Below are 19,515 nucleotides of genomic sequence, written 5' to 3' on the forward strand. Positions count from 1 at the left end.
TCTTGTTTGGTTCTCAAACCAATTCTGAGGTGGAGGCTATTGCCCCATTTTACTAGTAGGAAAGCAAGACTCAGAAAGCTATGTGACTCGACCAGAGAACTATTCCAAAAAGTTCATGTTTGCTTTACCCTTTGGCTCAGTAGTGGGCTGGACCTCTTGCTTAATTTATCTGAGATGAGCTGGAACTTTTAAAGAGAAGTTGACTAAAATGTAAGTGAATTTAACAAGCAAAGGGTTAAAGAACTAAGAAAGTGTAAAATGTGTAAGTTAAGGGAAAAACTAGGCTGACTGAAACCTGAATCAATGTACCATCTTCTTTATCCCTGCTGCTAGGACTTGGCTACCAAGTTAACTCATCTTTCTTCACTCTGCTGCTCCAAGAAGGGAAGGGCTGGGGCAAGTGGGAGCCTACAGGAACTGCGCACACACCATATGCAGAGACACCACTCCAACACTTTAGATACTATATTTACCCCTTTCAAGAGCTCAGAAAAGTTATGAGCCACCCATCTTCACTTTGCAGGCTAAGGCAGGAGAGCTTGAATCATTTGCCCAAGGTTATTCAGGTGTCAGTAGGTAGCATAGCCAGGCCTAGTGGTTCTAGAGGTTGCTCTGATCACTGTGCCACACTCTGAGATGCAGGGGAAGAGTCTCATTAGGCAGCATGGACATTAGAGGATGGAAGGGAAAAGCTCTTCCATGAGGAGACCGAGCCTTGGCAGCCTCAGTCTCTTATTAGTTTCCAGAGCGGCTGCTTCACCCTCACATCTCCTTCTATTTATTACACTGCTCTCTTCTTGCTCGTGGGCTGATCTTTTTACTCAAGGAGTCCCTTCATGTCAAGGGCACACATGGGGCAGCACCTCTGTGCTCCTACCCAGAAGGTACTACACATCGACCCTCTAATAAGGCACCTATCTACTGAGCTACTTCTTAACACTTGACATGACAGCCAGCAACTGTCCCTAAAGTATAAGGAAGAGCTTAGTGTAGGCCACAGCGAAGAAGAGAATAGACTTAAGAGTTTATAACAACAGAAGTACGAAGGGCAAAAATGAACACATTAATTTTTACTTCTGTACTGGGCAGTAAGCTAGGCACACTACACAGAGCTTCTCATTGAAGTCTCATAAGCCCAATTCTGTGGGCTGGGTTATGTATCAGCAAGGAACTAGATGCTGTGCATTTGGAAATAGCTCTTCCAACTGAGGCGCCTTTCCTCTATAAAGCTGGCTGAGAACTGAGGCAGGAGGGTCTGTCTCTCCTTTCACAGATCCTAACAAACCCTGGGACACAATCCTGCCCTTTCTCTTCTACAGTTTGCCTTTGGGCCCTGCAGCTGCTGTAAACCTGCCAGTCTAGCACCGTACAAACACAGAGGGGGCATGGAACACGAGGGGGTGTTTTCAAGAGCCATTTCATGGTGAGGAAGGATTTATTAGGGCAAGTGTAGAGTTCCTCATTTTCCCACTGGTGGCCTTTCAATACCTGTCTATTTTGGGGACACCAGACTCATTCACATCGTTCCTATTGGGTATGCTAGGAAGGGCAGTGGCCTGGGAATTCTGTCTTGGTGCCAAGAAAGGGCAGGAGCAAGTGTGAGTGAATTTTCTCAAGGTCTCCATTTCCTGATTATCTAGAATCTTAAAATAAGTCTATGCCTGGTTACTTGCTATGGCCTGGAACAGTGGCAAGTGGGGGAGATTTACTGCCTTGCTCTGTCTGCCCAGCTATTTTAAATGTCACTTATGCTTTGGTGTCTTTTTATATTTATGGATGTGTAGTCCAGTCTGAAGAACTGCTATACTTCTTCCCATGGCTTCCCCGTAAACACCCTTTGAAATACTTCGTTTTACACAGTCTGTGCTGTCTGTGTCTGTGCTGCTGAGCTTCATCTAGTCTCTACTGGGCTCTGTTATCCACTTCAAATTTTACCTTAAGAGACTAAAGTAAATAAACACTGGCTGTGAACAACCACAAAACACTGGTCTTTCTTCTTCATGGCAAAGTATATTCTCCTTGTGTGCAACACTTCAGGAAACAAAACTTGATTTCCTTGTGGCATGAAATCTCAGTTTCCCAGTATAAACGAGGAAACAGATGCCAACTGTTCTTTGAAGAGGGTCAGGGTAAATGTCTTTTTTCACTGGCTTTCCTCATCAAGGATGCTGGTCCTGCCCTTCAGGTTGCCTTGCCCTTCCTCTGCATCACTTTCCCTGACACCTCTAGGGTGGGTCCCCATTGTGAATTAATTTTTACCTAACCTTTGGCCTTCAGGTCTTGCTGTTCTTGCAACTATCTTTGGAGAGGAAGTAGTGATGATTTTAGTCTTCCAAAGGATCTTCCAAAGGATCATGAGAAACTGGTTTCCTAACAGATGTGGCCTAGGACACCATTGATGTCATAGTGTCCATTTCCTCAGAACTGATGGGAGGAAGTGTCTGATGTAGCCTATACCAGGGGAATCAGGAAGTGTGCTTCTTAGGATGAGGGTGGAGATGTATGGGACAGATGAAAAAGCTGCAATTAAAATAGAAATCGGAGATGGAGTGACTCAAGGCCCTGCTACCAACCTCTGTTTTAACCTGCTGGAAAATGGAGCTCCCTTTCTCCCTAGGATCTGGAAGCAAGCTGAGAGACATGATACAGACATGAAATGTCTCTAGTAATACTAAGTCCTATCAGTGACTTAGAGAAGGTTGTCTATAGCTTTGACTCTTGCTTTGGGAAATATAGTTTTACTATTATGGGACACAACCATATCCCTTAGTATACTTGCTGCATAGGACAGCAAAAATGACTCTACAGAGCAGGTACAACAGGGGCAGGTAGAACGCACAGTGATGAAAATAGCTCCTAGTTATCTCCTTACAGCAAAAGTTTGCCCGGCCCTGATGTAGAGCAGGTGCTTAGGTGATCACTGGAGAGTGATCACTCCAGGCTGGGACAAAGACCTCCAGGATTTAGTTTGAGGTCAAGAGAGGGTCTTTTGGGCAAAGAAGTCACAGAAAGCTCAAGACAATGACAAAGACCAGGGAGAATTTGGACAGAAATGGTGTTATTGTTTGAGACAAGAGCAGGAGTAGGGTGGGGAGAGGGATACACGCAGTGTTAGAGTTGAACAGCAAAGAAGCTGTGTGCTAAGTTAGACTATTCTAAATGCTGCCATATTCCATTTTTTCATTCTGAACGTGTAGTAAGGAATGGGGAGGAGACTTTGGAAATCCACTCGACCCTGAGAATAATTTCTTTAGAAGTACTGATGCTTAGCTCCACCCCCAGAGATTCTAGCTTAATTGGTCTTTGTTGGAATAGTTTTAAATTTCCCAGGTGGTTCGATTATCCATTTGGGCCCCTCTTACTAGAGGGAGGAAATGGTTAGGCACGTGCCTGCTGAAGCTCCGGGCCAGGTAGGCTAGCAGGTGCCCAACACATGTGAGTCAAATTAAATCAGCAATATTGGCTTGTACCAGAGCCAGCTTGATAAGCCTCTGGTTTACTAGAGTCAGCTATACAGCACGCAGTTGGCCACATGGCTTCTAATAAAAGAAATCACTTCTGCCCGCCTTTGCCTAGTCCTGGAAAAGCTCATGATGCTCAACTCAATATTGAGTCAGTTTAAACACTGGACATTTAAAGACTTTTTTCTCTGTTGTTTTAATGTGATCATTTACAAGATCACTTACAAAATCTGCCCTCTGCTTTCTTGCCTATCTGGTCGGCTCCTCAGCCTTCATCTTTTTTTCTCTGTGACTCCACTCCAGCCATTGTGGCCTTTTTGTTGTTCTTGGAGTACACGAATTACATCCTCCTGTGCTGGGAATGCACCTAGCATTTCTTCCAGCGGTCGTGAGCCATGTTCAGTAGCTTACTGCACATCAATGCTCACGGATCATGGTCTTAAGAGTTCCTCTGGTTGTAAAGGCAACCTCTTTCCCACATACTGAACCGTTCCCTGATGTACCTTTCTACTTTTAGGTGTTTACACCTAACACTGTGAACTCCATCTGTAGACTCCAGCTCTGGGTTTTGTATGTTCCATGCATGGTGGGCTTGGATTGCCCACCAGTGTAACATTCTTTATTGGAATGACCCAGTTCTAACATAGTGCCAGAGGAAGAAATGTTCACCTTTTAGGATGAAGATTATGGATCACCACTGCTCTAAACAGGTCATGGACCAGTTGAGCTTTGCAGTTGTCTGCAGAGAAATGCATGTCCAGAAACTGTGTAAGTATGGACAGGAGGTCAGTGTGGAAACACAACTGTGTGAGCACAGTGTGAGCCTTGGCCCTGGTGCCTGATGGGCTCTGAGATGCAGAGAGCATTCTAGTGCTACTGTGAGGCTGTGGTCTGAGCTGGTTGTGTGCTGGAGCCCTGCAGGGAAGAAGGGCCAGGAACACTGAGGATGGACTAGTCACAGACTCTCCCTGCTCTTTGTAACATCATCGGGCATGAGAAAATGGCTCCTGTGGGGTTGGGCTACATGCCTCTATCAGGGGTGCTTGTAAGGTCTGTGGAGTTGAGCTTGTTCACTCACAAAGGAGAGAGTGTTCTAAGAACAGTAGTTCTCAACCTGTAGGTTGCAAACACTTTTTGTAAATGACCCTGTTACAGGGGTCATCTAAAGCTATTGGAAAACATAGATATTTATATATTTTGATTCATAATAGTAGCAACATTACAGTTATGAAGTAGCAATGAAAATAATTTTATGGTTGGGGGTCACCACAACATGAGGAACTATATTAAAGAGTTTGCACATTAGAAAGTTGAGAACCTCTGTGTGTGTGTGTGTGTGTGTGTGTGTAAACCAGAGGATGGTATGTGGCTGCATTTCTCAGAATTTATCTTATTTTCTGAGACAGAGTCTCAGTGAACCTGGAACTCACTAATCTGGCCACACTAGCTAGCCAGCAAACTCCAACAGTCTATCTTCCCACACCTGGCATTTTACATGGATGCTGGGTATCCAAACTCAGGTCCTCATGGTGGCAGAACAACACTTTACTGCCTCAGCCAACTCCACAGCCACACACAGCTGTCTGCATATATTGTTGCTGTAGTTACTGGGGAAAAAATCTAGGGCCTATAGAACAGGGTTTTCCTTTTTCCTAATTAGTAGGATGTTCTAAGCCTTTCAGGATCTTAAATCTTAGGAAGAATGCCTAACTCAGTGATAGGGCACAGTGACAGTGGAAAGAGTGTGACTTTGAAGCAGGATTTGGGATTTCCATTATAGACCTAAGCATTGTAGTTAATAATGTGTCATAGGTGCATGGGCCTCAGGGCCTCAGTTGTGAGTACTCAGCTCTGTTCTGTGGTGTGGATGCTTCTAAAGGCAATGCACAGGTTAGAGAATGAATGTAACATAACAATAAAGTTCTGTTTACAAACAGAACTTTACAAAATGAATAGTCTTTGGAACTCTGCAGTGAACCCCCATCAAACATGTTTAAGACTCTGGGTCTGTTCTAGATTTCTTAAATATAAGAATAATGCATTAACAGAACAAAAATATGAAGTAGAACCATACCAAGGTCTCAGTTTTCTTCTCTTCAGAGACATCATTAAGAGACTGAAATGATGGCCACAGTACAAAATATCTGAAAATCATGTGTCTAACAGTAAGCTTTTAAATTATATAAAGATTGTTGAAGATTCAATTCTAAGTGAAGAAACACCCTACTTTAAAAGATTGATAAAACAATCGAACTGGCATTTTGCCTAAGGAATTAGGATGGTAAATAGGGAAAGCTGCTGAACACTACTGGTTATCAGAAAAATGCAAATGTGAACCACACCAAGATCACTACACACCCAGTAGACTTCCTAAAACTAAGACAGCAAGGAGAGCAAGCTTTGCTGGAGACTCAGAGAATCTAGAATGTCACAGAGTGCTGATGTGGATATGAAGAAATGGACCACTGTGAAAAGCAGTGTGACCATTTGTTAAAGTCCTACCCACACACCTGCCATGTAATACAGCCATGTCTCCCCTAGGTGTTTAGCGAGGAGAAACGAAAGCATATGTCCATTCAAAGACTAAACGCATGAATTTTTATGCCAGCTGCATTTTTAATAACTAGAAGCTGAAGTGACCATTCTGTTTCTCAGTTGGTGAGTGACTAAGCAGACTGTAATATATCCATACATGAAGTGCAGCGAGAGGAGACGTGCTCTAACGACAGATGTGGTAACACAGATGAGGCTAAATGATGTTATAATGAAGAAGTCCTAGCTGACAAGAAGGGGTGAGCAGGATCGGGAGAGGGAAGTGTGTGTGTGTGTGTGTGTGTGTGTGTGTGTAAGAGAGAGAGAGAGAGAGAGAGAGAGAGAGAGAGAGAGAGAGAGAGACGCCCAAAATAAAAAAGATTCATACAAGAAGACAAATCCCCAATGGTGGTGTTCTCTATATGTAACATCTATATGTAACACTGTGCACAGTGAGATTGCCTACTTTGATAGAGAGCAGATCGATCAGTGGTTAGCTGAAGTGGGAGGGGTGGGAGAGAGCAAGGTTTCGAGGAGTGACTGTGAAGGGGTGGAAGGAAAAGAGAAGATCAAGCCAGGAAGGCACGCAACAAACAAAACCAAAGGTGTGGAAGGCAACCTTGGAAATGCAGTGTGTTCAGTCTGTTGACTGTAGGGGCAATTTCCATATTAGATTATGTGTGATTTGTTTCATGTCAACTACCAAATGGTTAAGCATGTATAAATATGTGTCTTATAAATCAATAAAAAGGATAACTAGTTGTCATGAAGAGATAACATGAATGAGCAATTTCTAAATGAAATTAGGAGACTGAAAAATTTATTAAATTGCAAAAGGAATAAAAATAAGAATATACTTAAAAATAATGTTTCTTGTGTCTTACAGCATTGTGCATTACAATTACAGTGGTGAATGTGAAAACTCTTGATTACAACCCATGTAGATAACACTTTTGGGACACGGGGCCTCTCTCAGTTGTCATGGGTATATAAGAGGGATATACTTTTTCTGGGGGAAAATTAGATCATACATAGTAAAACCCCAAACAGTATGAAGCTTTGACACAATAAATCTGCCATTAGGAATTTACCCCAAGTAAACAGGGGTCACATGAAGATACAGAAAAAAGTCATCATGCTTATTTTTAAAAATAGTGAAAAGACTAAAAAGAACACAAAATCCACCAGAGGACTGATTGAGTAAGACACAGTATCTTGTGCCAAGTCAGCCATGAAAAGTGAAATTATAGAAAAGTTTTAGAGACATAGAAAGATGTTTGTTGGTTATCACTAAGTGATAAAATCCTTAAAGCCAGTGTGCAGAACATAGTTAACTTTAGGTAAAAAAAAAACAATAAAGGATTTAGACTGATGTTTAAGGTACTTGCACTCATTATTTCATGGTTGAATCATTAGATATTTTGTCCTTTCCTTCTCTTTTTTTTTTAAATTCGATTTCTACATGTTATAAATGGAGATATATTGCTATGATAATTACAACTCCAATTAAAGTTATTTAAGAAAAATCCATGATTCTACTCTATAAATGAGTACCATTGACCCTGGTGGTCCTTCTAAAAACATTTCACTCAAAGTTACAAGAAGGTTTAGATGCCCTGGACCAAAGCTGGTAGTACCACAGGACTCATTATTCCTTCTAGAGAAGCTGGTATACTCTTGAGCCTCCTGGAGAAAGCACAACTATCACCAAGTTCCAAAGAGGTGGTGCTTGTGTTGGTCAGGACGATGGATCAGGTAGGCTGGACCCTCGGTACAGCAGAAATGTGGGCATTTCCTAATGAAACCCACATAGTCAAGAGTGAAGAGCATCGAGAGACTTAGTCCTAATTTTCTATGTTACTCTCATGGAAAGTGAGGCCTAAGGAGCCCACTGAAGTGCTATTCCATCAGGTGCAGCTGTGGCTTGAAGGGGAATCAATGTCAATATGCCATATAACTAATTCAGCCATTTCTGGAAATAGCTTCACTCACCCCCTGGAATCTCAACACTCAAGTCTCAGTGAATAAGAGCTAGCTCTGAGACATGGCTTTTAAGACTCCAATTCTCCCTTCTCCCCTTCCTTTAATGAAATAGCAGAACCACAGCCCAGGAACCACTGCTCCTGTGCCTCAAAACCACGTGGTACCACAGTGCATAATTAGATTACAGGCACTTAGCCCCAAACACCAAGAAATACTTGAGCCTAACCACTTGCTGGCTCCATCAGGGCTGGAAAATGGCTTTCATCTATGAAATCAAGTGGATCAGGTGTGAATATTAATGAGTTCCAAGGTAGTACCTGTCCTGAGTGACAGAAGATACATATTTCCACCTCGGTCTAGAATATGTTACTCTTAGAATAAGATTGATCATTGATAGTGCTACATGGATTTGTCTTGAGTATTTACTTTACTACATCATCTTTTTGTAAAGAAAAGCTAAATGCTGGGCGGATGGCTCAGTGGTTAAGCATGGTTACTTCTCTTGCAAAAGATCTGAGTTTAATTCTAAGCATCCATGTCTGGTGAATAACAACTTCCTATACTTCCAGCTCCAAGAGATCTGACTGCACTCATGCACATACACAAACAACCACACACATATAATACAAAAGTTAAAAATCCCTAAGTATTCATCTTAGCATCCTATCATAGTGCGCCTGCTTTTTCTAATGTCCAGAATTCAATAGGCTCCTTGATTTGATGCTCTTTACTGTTTAAATTTCTTAGTGTAAAACTCAGTGTGAAACTGCCTTCCTGGCCGATTTCTTGTAATGGAGGGACCAGCCAGAGGACTAGAATCTGTCCAACGGGGAGCAAATGGGTGAACTAATTTGGATGAGTCAATAGCAGGAGAAGCTCAAGGTGGACAGAGAGCATCAGAGTTGTTAAGGTGAACTCTGGCTGAGCCTTGCTAATCTTGATTTCAGTCTAGCTGCCCATCATCAGGCTCAAAGCAAAAGTATTGCATAGTTATTTCCAGAAAGATCCCTGACAAATATTTTGCGCAGTTCACCTTAGGACCCATGGCATCATTTTCTTTTCTTGTTCTAATCCTGACTGTCCATTTCTCCTACAGACTGCCGATTTGAAAGCTACTCACAGTTTTTTGCACACATTTCCATAGCATCATGGAGGCTCTTGTCTGTGGAAAGCCAGTTTTCAGAGTCCCGATATTTGACACAATTTCCTAACCCTAATTTATCTCCACAGTTGCACACAGAGCTCCCTTAGGTCTACAGTGCTGGGGTAGGGCTGATTTTTGTCCTGACTGTTACACCCAGGGACTTTATGAACACTGGCTCACTGTCTCCTTCAAATGGAGCAGTCTGGAATATTAAGGTGTCTTAACTGTTAGATTTAAATACCAGTCTAAGGTAACAAAGCATCATAAACCAGCAATGGAATGCAGCAGCAAGCACAATAAATCCTTATTGCCCATGGCTAAAATGAGACAAAAATATTATTTCAGAATAAGGCAGAAAGAAACTACAACCATCACAGAAGGTTATGAGCCTATGGACCTTTCCTGCTTGTGAAATGGTACCTGAGTGACCCAAAAGAGTCATTCAGCTTGAAGATTAGCAACTGTTATGAGCTTTGTTAGTTACTGGACTCTAACAGGATAATGGGGCATCTAAAACAAAGGTGTTTACAATGTCCATACTTAATTTGGAGTAGGATTATCATTGGTAAGCCAAGGAACTGGAATTTGAAGCTTGTGTGGCTCCTGATCAGTAGGATATGGAAAAACGTAGTGCCAAGCTCCTCGTGTGGTGGCAAACGGAGGAGGGCCACTTGTTGATTCGCCTGATGGCTTACCTTTACCAAGACCAGAAGAGAGAAGACAGAAGTGTTCCCATCTCCTGGTAAGATTTAAGCACCCCCCAACTAATTTCAGATAATAATGGAAATTGAAATGGAAGGAAATTTTGTGTTCTAGCTGTAATCCCACTGGAGAATTTCTCCATTTTCATGGTCTTAAAAAAGTTATTAAAAGGTTTGGTTTTTCTCTCTAACCAGTGTAAGTCCTAGGCCCACAGCACAATCAAAGGGAATGCATACAGATTTCCCATACATTTCCCTGTTCTCTTATATGCACAGCTCTGTCTTTCCCATGATTCCAGAGTGAAGAGCTCAGATTCAAGCAAAAGACTGCTACCCTGGATGTTGCTACCAGTTGTGTAGGCAATAGCTTGGTCCCCAGTGTTTGATGGCAGGGAGGTTTTGCCCTGAGAACTCTATCTGGGTTGGCTATAGACTCTGTAGAGGGAGAGATGGCCTAGACAGAGACAGAATTTCTGGCCTCTAGACTTCAAACACTATAGCTTTGCCCTTAAAAGCTGATTCTAGCTGTTTCAGAGTAAGAGGTTAGAGGGCTCATGGTGTGGAGGAGACACAGAAAGGGTTGTTCACTGCTACCTGTTTCTCAGAGTTCAGTGAGTGCCCCTAAAGGAGAGGCTCTGGGCCATGGCATCAGCCCAAGAGGGGCCATATTGGAATCCAGACAAACTATATAGAGTCCAGACTGAGAGCCTCACTCACCTCGTGTGGAAAGTCAGCCAAGTTTCCACTGGTGAGTCTGGATTCTGTAGGCAATTTAGTGATTTCCTGTTGGCCACCCCCCACTGCTGCCTCCCTCCCACCTGCAGGCAGTCACCCATCCATAAATCCTGTCCAGCCCTGGAGTTTTGCCCAATGTTTTAGAGGATTGGACTCACCAAGGAGAGCGGAATTCCCAGGATCCAGGACCAGCTGTGTTCCCAGAGGGGACATAAGCACCGAAGGAAGGTTCGGTCCAGTGGCTAAGAGCAAGGCCCTGATGTCTTCCAACTGTGTGGGGACTTGGGGGGGATCTGGGAGAAGACAGATGGTGAATCAGGAGGTTAGAACTTATATGGTATGTTCAGGCCAAGAGAGGATAGGCATACATCCCTGTGTGTGTATGACAGGCATTGCCTGCAATGGACTTGCAACCTCATTTTTCCTATAGAGAAGGTATACCTATGAAGGTAAGTTTCAAACTTAATATTTGATGCCTGAAATAACAAGGTCTGTAATAAGAACCAGGCCTGGGAATCTCAGGAGTTCTCACTTTATACTGCTTTACAGCACACCACCACTGGGTCTTTCTAACAATGTAGATAAATTGGAACATGTTACAAAGATGGTATTTTTTTAAAAAGACAATTTTAGCATTTACTATATGCCAAGTTGTGAGATAAATAGTTTTAACCAATTCTTTTTTTTACTTAAGTCTTAATATCCTTAGGAATGAGGCAATTTGTAACTGTCCCCACAGATAGAATTCTATCCAAGAATTTATTTAAAAGGATTTGTGCAAGCACCCTTTTCAGTGAGAGACAATCTAGTTGTGAGGTTGATTTGCCTTGTAGTCTAATTCTTTTGGCCAAGCAGGCCAAGCATATAAAAAGGGCAGGAAAAAGTTACTATGGGGTGTTACACAAAATCTTCCAAGGAGTCAGGGCTGAAGTCTTCAGTGGTGGCTTTGGACAGGCCCCTACCAAGTGCTTGGCATTTTGTTAGCATGTGTTAGCCATGTACATAAGTAAGTGTTGATAGTATCTACTTCAGCAAGAACATTTTTATCTTTATGGCTTTGCCAAAGACTGTCACAGAGAAAACACAGGGTGACTTGTGAATCATGTATCTACGTAAGACACAGAGAGCACTCAACCCTCTTTATGGGGAAAATGTGTGCTTAGAAATCCACATTTTGAACTTTGGCTGAGTTGTCATACTTAGGTGAGTACATAGTCTACTGGGCCTTAGCTGCTTCATTATAAACATCTTTTTGAGTAAATAGCCACTGTCAAAGTGTCTTTATTCCTCTCCCCCTCCCTTATTTATTTATTAAAAACCAAAAGGGAAGGCTAGTCTTGTCTGAGAAATAATCTATTTTCCTTGGGCCCAATGTCAGCCTCTGCTTATGTCTCTACAGCTTCTGTAGCAATTCCTTGTGTGTATGTGTGTGCCTATTTTATCTCTCCCATGGAAATGCAAAATCTTCAGGGGTAGATTTCCCTCCATTTCCCCCTAAAACCTTATGAGTGTCCAATTAACTTGGGCTGAGGTAACAGTCCAGACATCTGTCCATTGGTGACATGAATGAAATGAAGAAGAACCAATGCCACATCCTGCTATGCTGAGCTTTCAGGCTAGATGTTAAGTCACAGGACTTGACATGGAATTTCATTTTGATAAACTGAATTTCTCCTTTAAAAATTAAGCCATATTATCACTGATAAAAAAAAGAAATACTTTCATATTGACATTTGTTAATTACACTAAGACTCCTAATAAAGAAAAGCCCATCAAAGCATCTGAACAGACATTGTTTTCTTCTGGGAGGTTTGATTATAATGGGGAAGGAATCATGCTCGCCCACTGTATTCATGGTTGTACTCTATTTGGAATGCACAAAGAATTGGCTTGGAGAAAATATTTCATTGCTGATGCCACAGTAGTGCTCCTAAGTGCCCATCTTTGTTATCAGAGATGACAAGAAGAGTCATCTTTACTGGGAAGAAAAATCCTACCAGTGAGCACGATCAATCAGCATGACCCCAGAATAACAGCTCAGCTGATGGAACCCAGTGGAAAACAAATGACATCCTTCTTTTCTCTGAGCCAATTTTCTGGGCTTCTTATGAAGTCTGGAGGTTTATGCAGCCACCAGTGAGATGAAACTGCAGCTGGGCCCCTGGAATCTGAGTGAGTGGGGGTGAGGATACGTCATTAGCAGTGGGTGTGAAAATCCAAGTGTAAGTCCACAGGATATGTTGATGTATACGTGTGTGGATGTAATTATTATTTCTCACATTTTACCCCCCCCCATTAGAAAGAAAGCTCAGTCTTTCTGTGAGAGAATCAGGATATGGGCTCTAATTATTGCTCTAGTTTTAAAGGGTAAGAGCCCATCTAGAAGCTTCTGTTCAATGTCACTCACTCACTCCCAGATTCAGTAGAAAAGAAACAGAAGCTGAGCAAAGCAGGCTGTAGCTTCCAAGATGGCCAAACTCTGTCCCGGGGAAACATCACGGTGGCCAGTGGCCAGGGACTGTTCTTACTTGTAAATAATTATTTTACACAAGGACCTGTGACAGACTTTATAATGAGTTTTTATGCTTGGGACATACATGCAAAGATTTTATGCAGATTAAAAACCTACCTGGAAATAGATGAGAAAAGTTTAACATATATGACATTTTTTAATTCATGTTTCTCATTTGCTCTTCAAAGAAAAGCCTAGCATGGGAATTAAACATTACTTTCTTCTGCCAGCTCCAGTTGACACCCTTTCCCTAGCAGTATGGGAAATCCCCAATTGTCAAGTTTCCCATAGAGAACAGCGTCTAAGATTTAAGAAGGTGAATAACTTGTCCAATGCGACAAAGGTTAAGTAACAGGAGGTAGAGCCAGTTCTTACACTCAGCTTTGGCTGACTCCACACGCTATTTCTGTTGGAAAGGCTGATTGCAGGATGAATGGATAAAAGGACACTGCCTCTATTTTACAGTCTTAATTCAGTAAGGGAAAAGGGAGGTAGAGTGTGGTTAGTCACCACCCATGGTCCAACTGAAGGTGTGATTTTTTTTTTTTTTTCGAGACAGGGTTTCTCTGTATAGCCCTGGCTGTCTTGGAACTCACTCTGTAGACCAGACTGGCTTCGAACTCAGAAATCCACCTGCCTCTGCCTCCCAAGTGCCGGGATTAAAGACTGAGGGTGTGATTTTTAAGAAGCTTTTTACCTAGAATCAGGAGTTGTGTACTCTCTGTCTGTTCTCCGTGAAGATTGGCTGCCCTGCAGGAATACAGGCCTTGGTCAGAGAAGGACACATTGGTGAGCAGCAAGGAGCCCTCATGCAGATGCTGGGAGGAACTCAATTTGCTTTTATTTCTGAACCAAGTGACTTCAGCTTCAGGTACACCTAGGAAGACAAAAATATGCATATCAAACAAACCTTCAGGTGAACCCAGGACATTTAGAGGCTCTGGCCAGGCCAGCCCACTCTGCAGGAAGCATCTGTCTGGGCGTCTTCTAACGTACTTCAGCCAAACCAAATATCACCTTGGACTTCTCACTGTCTCTAGAGCTTTTGCTTTTTAAGGCTTCTAGAGATGAGGTTGGAAAGGGGAGGCCAGTTAAATGGGGGAGGAAACGGTGGCAGCTGGTAAAGGACACTTGCCAATTTACAAGAATGTTCAAGTTCTTTGGAGAAAACATCATGAAGTAGAAAAACTAAATATATACTTCATAAAAATGAAAATCCTACAACTAAGTGAGACAAACATAGTGCTAAGTTAAAAAAAAAGCCAAGATATAGGAATATATCCCACCTGATTTCATGTCTGTAAGTGATATATAAAAACTGGTGGCATAATGCATTTGTAAAGTTTCACCAACATGGTTGCTTAACAAGACCAGCGCAAGTACCACACCAACACACATGCTAACGTGGAAAACAGAACTTGATGGGGCTTCAACTCTAGAGAAAGAACTACAGGTAACTAGGGAATGCTGAAGCAGGAGAAACAGTCTTCTCCAGGGAAGATTACCCAAACTGCTATTCAATATTAACTGGGCAGCCCAGGAGTCTTACGCATATAAGCAATGTTGTATGGATGGAGCAGGCTCTATTTATGGAGACCTTTAATTTGAGAGAGAGTAGCAGGGTAGTGGAAGGTGGGAGAGGCACATAGGAAGGACTGGAGGGAGGACAGGGAAAGGGAAGTTATGAAACTATATTTTAATTTAAAAAACAGAACAGAAAACCAAGCAGCATTAGTTTATGTTGTTAACAGGCAGGAGGAGGAGTCGTTCCTTTGGGGCATGGAATGAACACAGGGCATCTGTGACACAGAGAGGGAAACAGAGGCTGGGTCTTCGCCAATGCCAGTTCTTCACCTGGAAATGGGGCTGTGGAGTGTTCACTTGGCATCTTTTTGATACATACACTTTAAAAAAATATAGATGTTATGCTAAAACTAAAGCTCAAAGACATAAAACATCAAGATACATCTTTGACTCAGACACATAAAAACTGCTAAGAAACAGGCTTCTATTTTTAAAGCTGCTATGATTTTGATAAAAAAAGATTATACACATGCATGTTCATCTGTGTGTGGGGATAAGCATGTTAATGCAGGTGCCTACAGAGGGAGGCCAGAGGCATCAAATCTGTTGGAATTTGGGTGACAGGTGGTTGTGAGCTCCCTGATATGGGCTCTGGGAACCTAACTCATATCCTCCGTGAAAGCAGCATACAAGCTTAAACATTGAGCCATCTTTCCAGCCTCTTTCATTTGGATTTTGTCCTCACAAGTCCTAGGCACAATCTTCTGGTTGGTAGAGCTTCTAAGAAATGGGGCCTTGTAGATGGTCTGTGGGAAGAATACCTTTGACGACAGGTAATAGGATCCCAGGCCTCCTTTTACTTTTGTGCTTCCTGGCCCTGTGGTGTATGGTTTTCCTCTTCTACATACCTATCTGGTGATCTATTATGTAACTACTGAGTCAAAGGAACAAGCCAGCTGATAATTGACTGATGCCTTCAACACCATGAGTCAGTAGGAACTTTTTATGAGTTGGTGTCTTGAGTGTGCTGTTACAGTGTCAGAAGGGTGACCCAGACAAAGGCTGTCTTCTCAAAACAAGAGAACACAAAGTGGTGACATCAGAAGCAGGAGAGAAAATAGACCAAAGGGTAGGCCTCTGTCCTTCCACCATTTATTCTTATATTTTGTCTGTGAGCATCAGGGAGATTATGTATAGTCATGTGATGGGTGCTCATTCTTGGTAGCCAGATTCTATAATCTAGGAACAACCTGGGCTCCCCAGAAGTTTCCTTGAAGTTGACAGGTAAGGAGTTTACAGTCTGTGGCAAGAGCTCCTAGGTGGCCTTCTGAAGAGGCTCCACAAGAAGACAGGCTCTGAGGGAGCTAGAGGACTGAAGGTTTGGTGTGTTGACTCCCAGGCTTCTAGGCAGCAGAAGCTTCATCTCTTATACCACCCAGCCTGGTTTGCCCACAGGACTCTGCAGCAAGCATGCAAGTAATGTTTAGAATGTCAAATACTGGAAACTGGGGCCAACGCCAAGAAAAGCCAAAGACCTAGACTTTTAGTCTAATGATTTCCCAGAGCAGGAGCTATATTTTGTCCTCAGACAATGTAAAATTGTCCCAAACAGACAACTTACAACTAGGGGAGCTGATCTCCCCAAGGAGTAACCTGTGCACCTACTATTTGGCTTAATTGCTCAGGAAGAGTTGAGTTAATAGGAGGAAATTCCAACTTGGATATTGAAGCCTTGTCACCCCAGGAAGAGACATACAGTTCCCAGAGCCCACATCAGGGAGCTTACAACCACCTTGTATCATCTTGATGATAAAAGGCCTTACTCCACAGAGAGAGGCTGCCAGTATCTCCAGGCACACCTTGAGAAAAGATGCAGGTGAGAGGCAGAAGAGTTTCCATTGTAGCACCACTAGGGAGAGCAAGCGCATCATGATGTCTGCCCATGCCAGCTAGGCCTTTGAACCCTGAACTCAAATTTTTACATCAATTTTTTGTTATTGAAAAGCCCCTGAAAAGGAGTTGAAGAAAAAAAAATGTAGTTATTTCTCTCTCAGAAGCATAGGGGAAAACGGGTTCTTATAAATTATGACTATGAGGGTTCTTTCCTCCTGAATTGAATTATTTCCATATAGTATTTAGTTGGGGCATCTTCCCTTTAGTCCCCAGTGGGAGCAAAATGCTGTTTTTGAGAAAAATAAGAGGGGCAAGGGAATTTTGTGTGATGCAGAAAGAACACTGCTTATGTAAACAGAGGAGTGCGCACCCCCATGACTACCTTGTTGAGACCTGGAGCTTATGTTCCTAAAGGCAACAGTTACAGCCCTGTATGTGTATACAGACACTTCTGTGGTATGATGTCATCAGCTAAGAGATGCAGAGGAGAGACCAGATGTATGGCAGGGGGAGGAGGGGATAGAGGGAAAGGGAAAGAAGCCGGGGTCAGAGTGCTCACAGAGCTATTTCTTACTTCTCCAGGAACTGATTGAAATTTTCCTGTTTCCTGTATTATTCCTTGCCTTGTGACCCATAAAGTCAGGCTGATTCTCAGTGAGGGCAAGATTAGTTATACCCTGGAAGGGATATTTCTCTGGTGAGATCAGATTAGGCTTCATGGGAGAAATGGAAATGTTCAGGATAGCAATGGAAAGGGGTTTATACTACTCTTTACAGTACTTCTCAATACTCTCAAGGAGAAGAGGATTATATGGAAATCCTTCTCTGGTCTGTTTAGTAGCAAACATTCCTCAGGATCATCCTTGAAAAGACCTGCATTGTGAGCTTGACAATGGGTTATTGCTGTTGCCACAGTTCAGGGATTTGGAACTGTGGACCTCAGAGCAGAAAAGGACACTATAGAGATATCTGGAGTGACAACCAGCCCTTCCATGACTGCCTTTGACATTGTGAATAAGAATATGGAATGAAGAAAGTGAGCAAGGTACCAGAGAGCCAGTCTCCTTTCTCTCTCAAGGGATGGATGCTATGTTTTAGAGACTCTCATTAGCCCCTCGATGTGCCAACACATACTTGGAAAGGTACCAGACATTCTAGCCTAATCCCGATGTTCAGAATACCTTGACACCAGGAGTGTAACGAGCTGTGCAGAAATAGGCCACTGACATCATTAAAACTAATACTAACTAAGCATTTACTATAAGCCAAACATTACAGAGATGTAAACACTTATTTTCCACAATGATCTCAACAGGCCATGTACTAACCTCAACTCCATAATATAAAAGAGAAAAATGGGTCTCAGACTAAGAAATCTAGAGAGATAGCTCAGTGGGTAAGATGCTTGTGTAGCTTAAGAACTAGAGTTGGCATCCCTAATACTCAAGTAAATGACAGGGTGTGTGTGTGGCAGCCTGTGTGTAATTCCAGAGCTTAGGAAGTAGAGACAGAGGATCTTCAGAGCAATCTGGCTGCTGCTCTTGTCAAATTATTTGGCTCCAGGCTTAGGGAGAGACTACCTCCATGTATAATGGCAAAGGATTGATTAAGGAATCCACCCATCCTAATATAAACCCACACATGTATACATGCATGCACAAATACACTCACCTCATAAACAGACACACTCAAAAGAAAAAAAAAGTGCCTATAGTCGCTGGACCCTGCAGCTTGTTGCTGGGCCAGTCACTAATCTAGCAGTCTCAGAGTGGAGATCTACATGGAGACACCTTCAATGTCAGGAACTCCTTTCTCAACAAACACACTTCACAACCTGTTGTTATGCTAGACTGTCTCTTTAGAGGACATCTGTTGTACCTTGCTTGATTTTTAGTTGCCTTTTCCCCCCTCCAGAGCTGAGGACCAAACCCAGGTTTGCTAGGCAAGTGCTCTACCACTGAGCTAAATTTCCAACCCCTTGCTATGATTTCTAAGCCATTAGATTGTTAAATATGATCATATCTAATCCTTTTTTGTGGTCATTGCAGCACCAAAGCTGTTTCAAGGAAGGGGGCCTCTAGAAGCTACAAGAGCTAGCTGAGTTAGCTATCTGTTGTTGGAAAGTTCCGTCATGTTTTGGAAATGTTCTCCCCTTCATCTGTTGTAATAACCTGCCAGCACACTCTACATAGAGTGTTGTCTGAGAAATGGCAGAAAACACACTCTGCAGTGAAGTACAGTCTAGAACTTTACTGCTGTCCACCAGCCACTTGTCCAGGCTCCATGCCGAACTCCTGGGTATTATTTGTGTCTACGAAGGGGATGCAAACTAACCTGTGTCTGCTTTATCCCCCTGTGGCATTTCTTAACAGCAACACAGTGTTCTCCCCTGGAAGGACCAATAAATGGGTCTAGTCAGAATGGCTGGTAACGGGACCCGATTACAAGGATTAGTGCCTTTAATCTCCGCTGAGCTGCCAGGAAGCGTGATGCTATAATATCCCTTTCTTCTTTAATATCCTAGACAGGATATTCTTGCTAACTGGACCATTTGTTATACTTGGAGCGCTGCTTGTACCATGGCAGCTTGTCAGCACCTTGAAGTGGGGTGTCTAAAGGTGTACTTTTACATGATATGTTCTTGAAGTTTCTTAGTGTGTGTGTGTGTGGGGGGGTGCTTGGCTTGGTACAAGAAAAGACAATGGATACAGTGATTTAAATATCGGCTTTGGTGACTAGTCTAAGGAACCATGGTGGCCTTGACAAAAGGCTTGCAGCTTTCTTTTTGGATTTCTCCTTGGGAACTTTGGCAAACACTGGTGGTCATTCCCAAAGCCTTTGTATTCTTTTTCACGAGTACTGCCGGAGGACAGGACCCAGGATCTCTGTGAGTTATAAGTGGCCATGTTCTGAGGTATGTGAGAAGCATTAAGTGGCTCCTTTGTTATGGCTCTGAGATCTTTCCCAGATGAAAGAGAGAGAGAGAGAGAGAGAGAGAGAGAGAGAGAGAGAGAGAGAGAGAGAGAGAGA

General features: G+C 42.7%; 1 protein-coding gene across 2 annotated transcripts in view; it reads right to left on the minus strand.

Moving 5' to 3' along the window:
• The window catches only part of Adamtsl1 (ADAMTS like 1), a 359,587-nt gene that overhangs the window by 29,537 nt on the left and 310,535 nt on the right, over positions 1 to 19,515 (minus strand). For both annotated transcript variants that reach the window (XM_028773326.1, XM_028773328.1), the window contains 2 exons: positions 13,766 to 13,945; positions 10,715 to 10,849 (listed from right to left, as the gene is read on the minus strand). In XM_028773326.1, coding sequence (XP_028629159.1) covers positions 10,715 to 10,849; positions 13,766 to 13,945 — 315 coding nt within the window. The remainder of the gene's footprint in view (positions 1 to 10,714; positions 10,850 to 13,765; positions 13,946 to 19,515) is intronic.

The sequence above is a fragment of the Grammomys surdaster genome, unplaced genomic scaffold (assembly GCF_004785775.1).
Source record: "Grammomys surdaster isolate TR1022 unplaced genomic scaffold, NIH_TR_1.0 225, whole genome shotgun sequence".
Taxonomy (NCBI): domain Eukaryota; kingdom Metazoa; phylum Chordata; class Mammalia; order Rodentia; family Muridae; genus Grammomys; species Grammomys surdaster.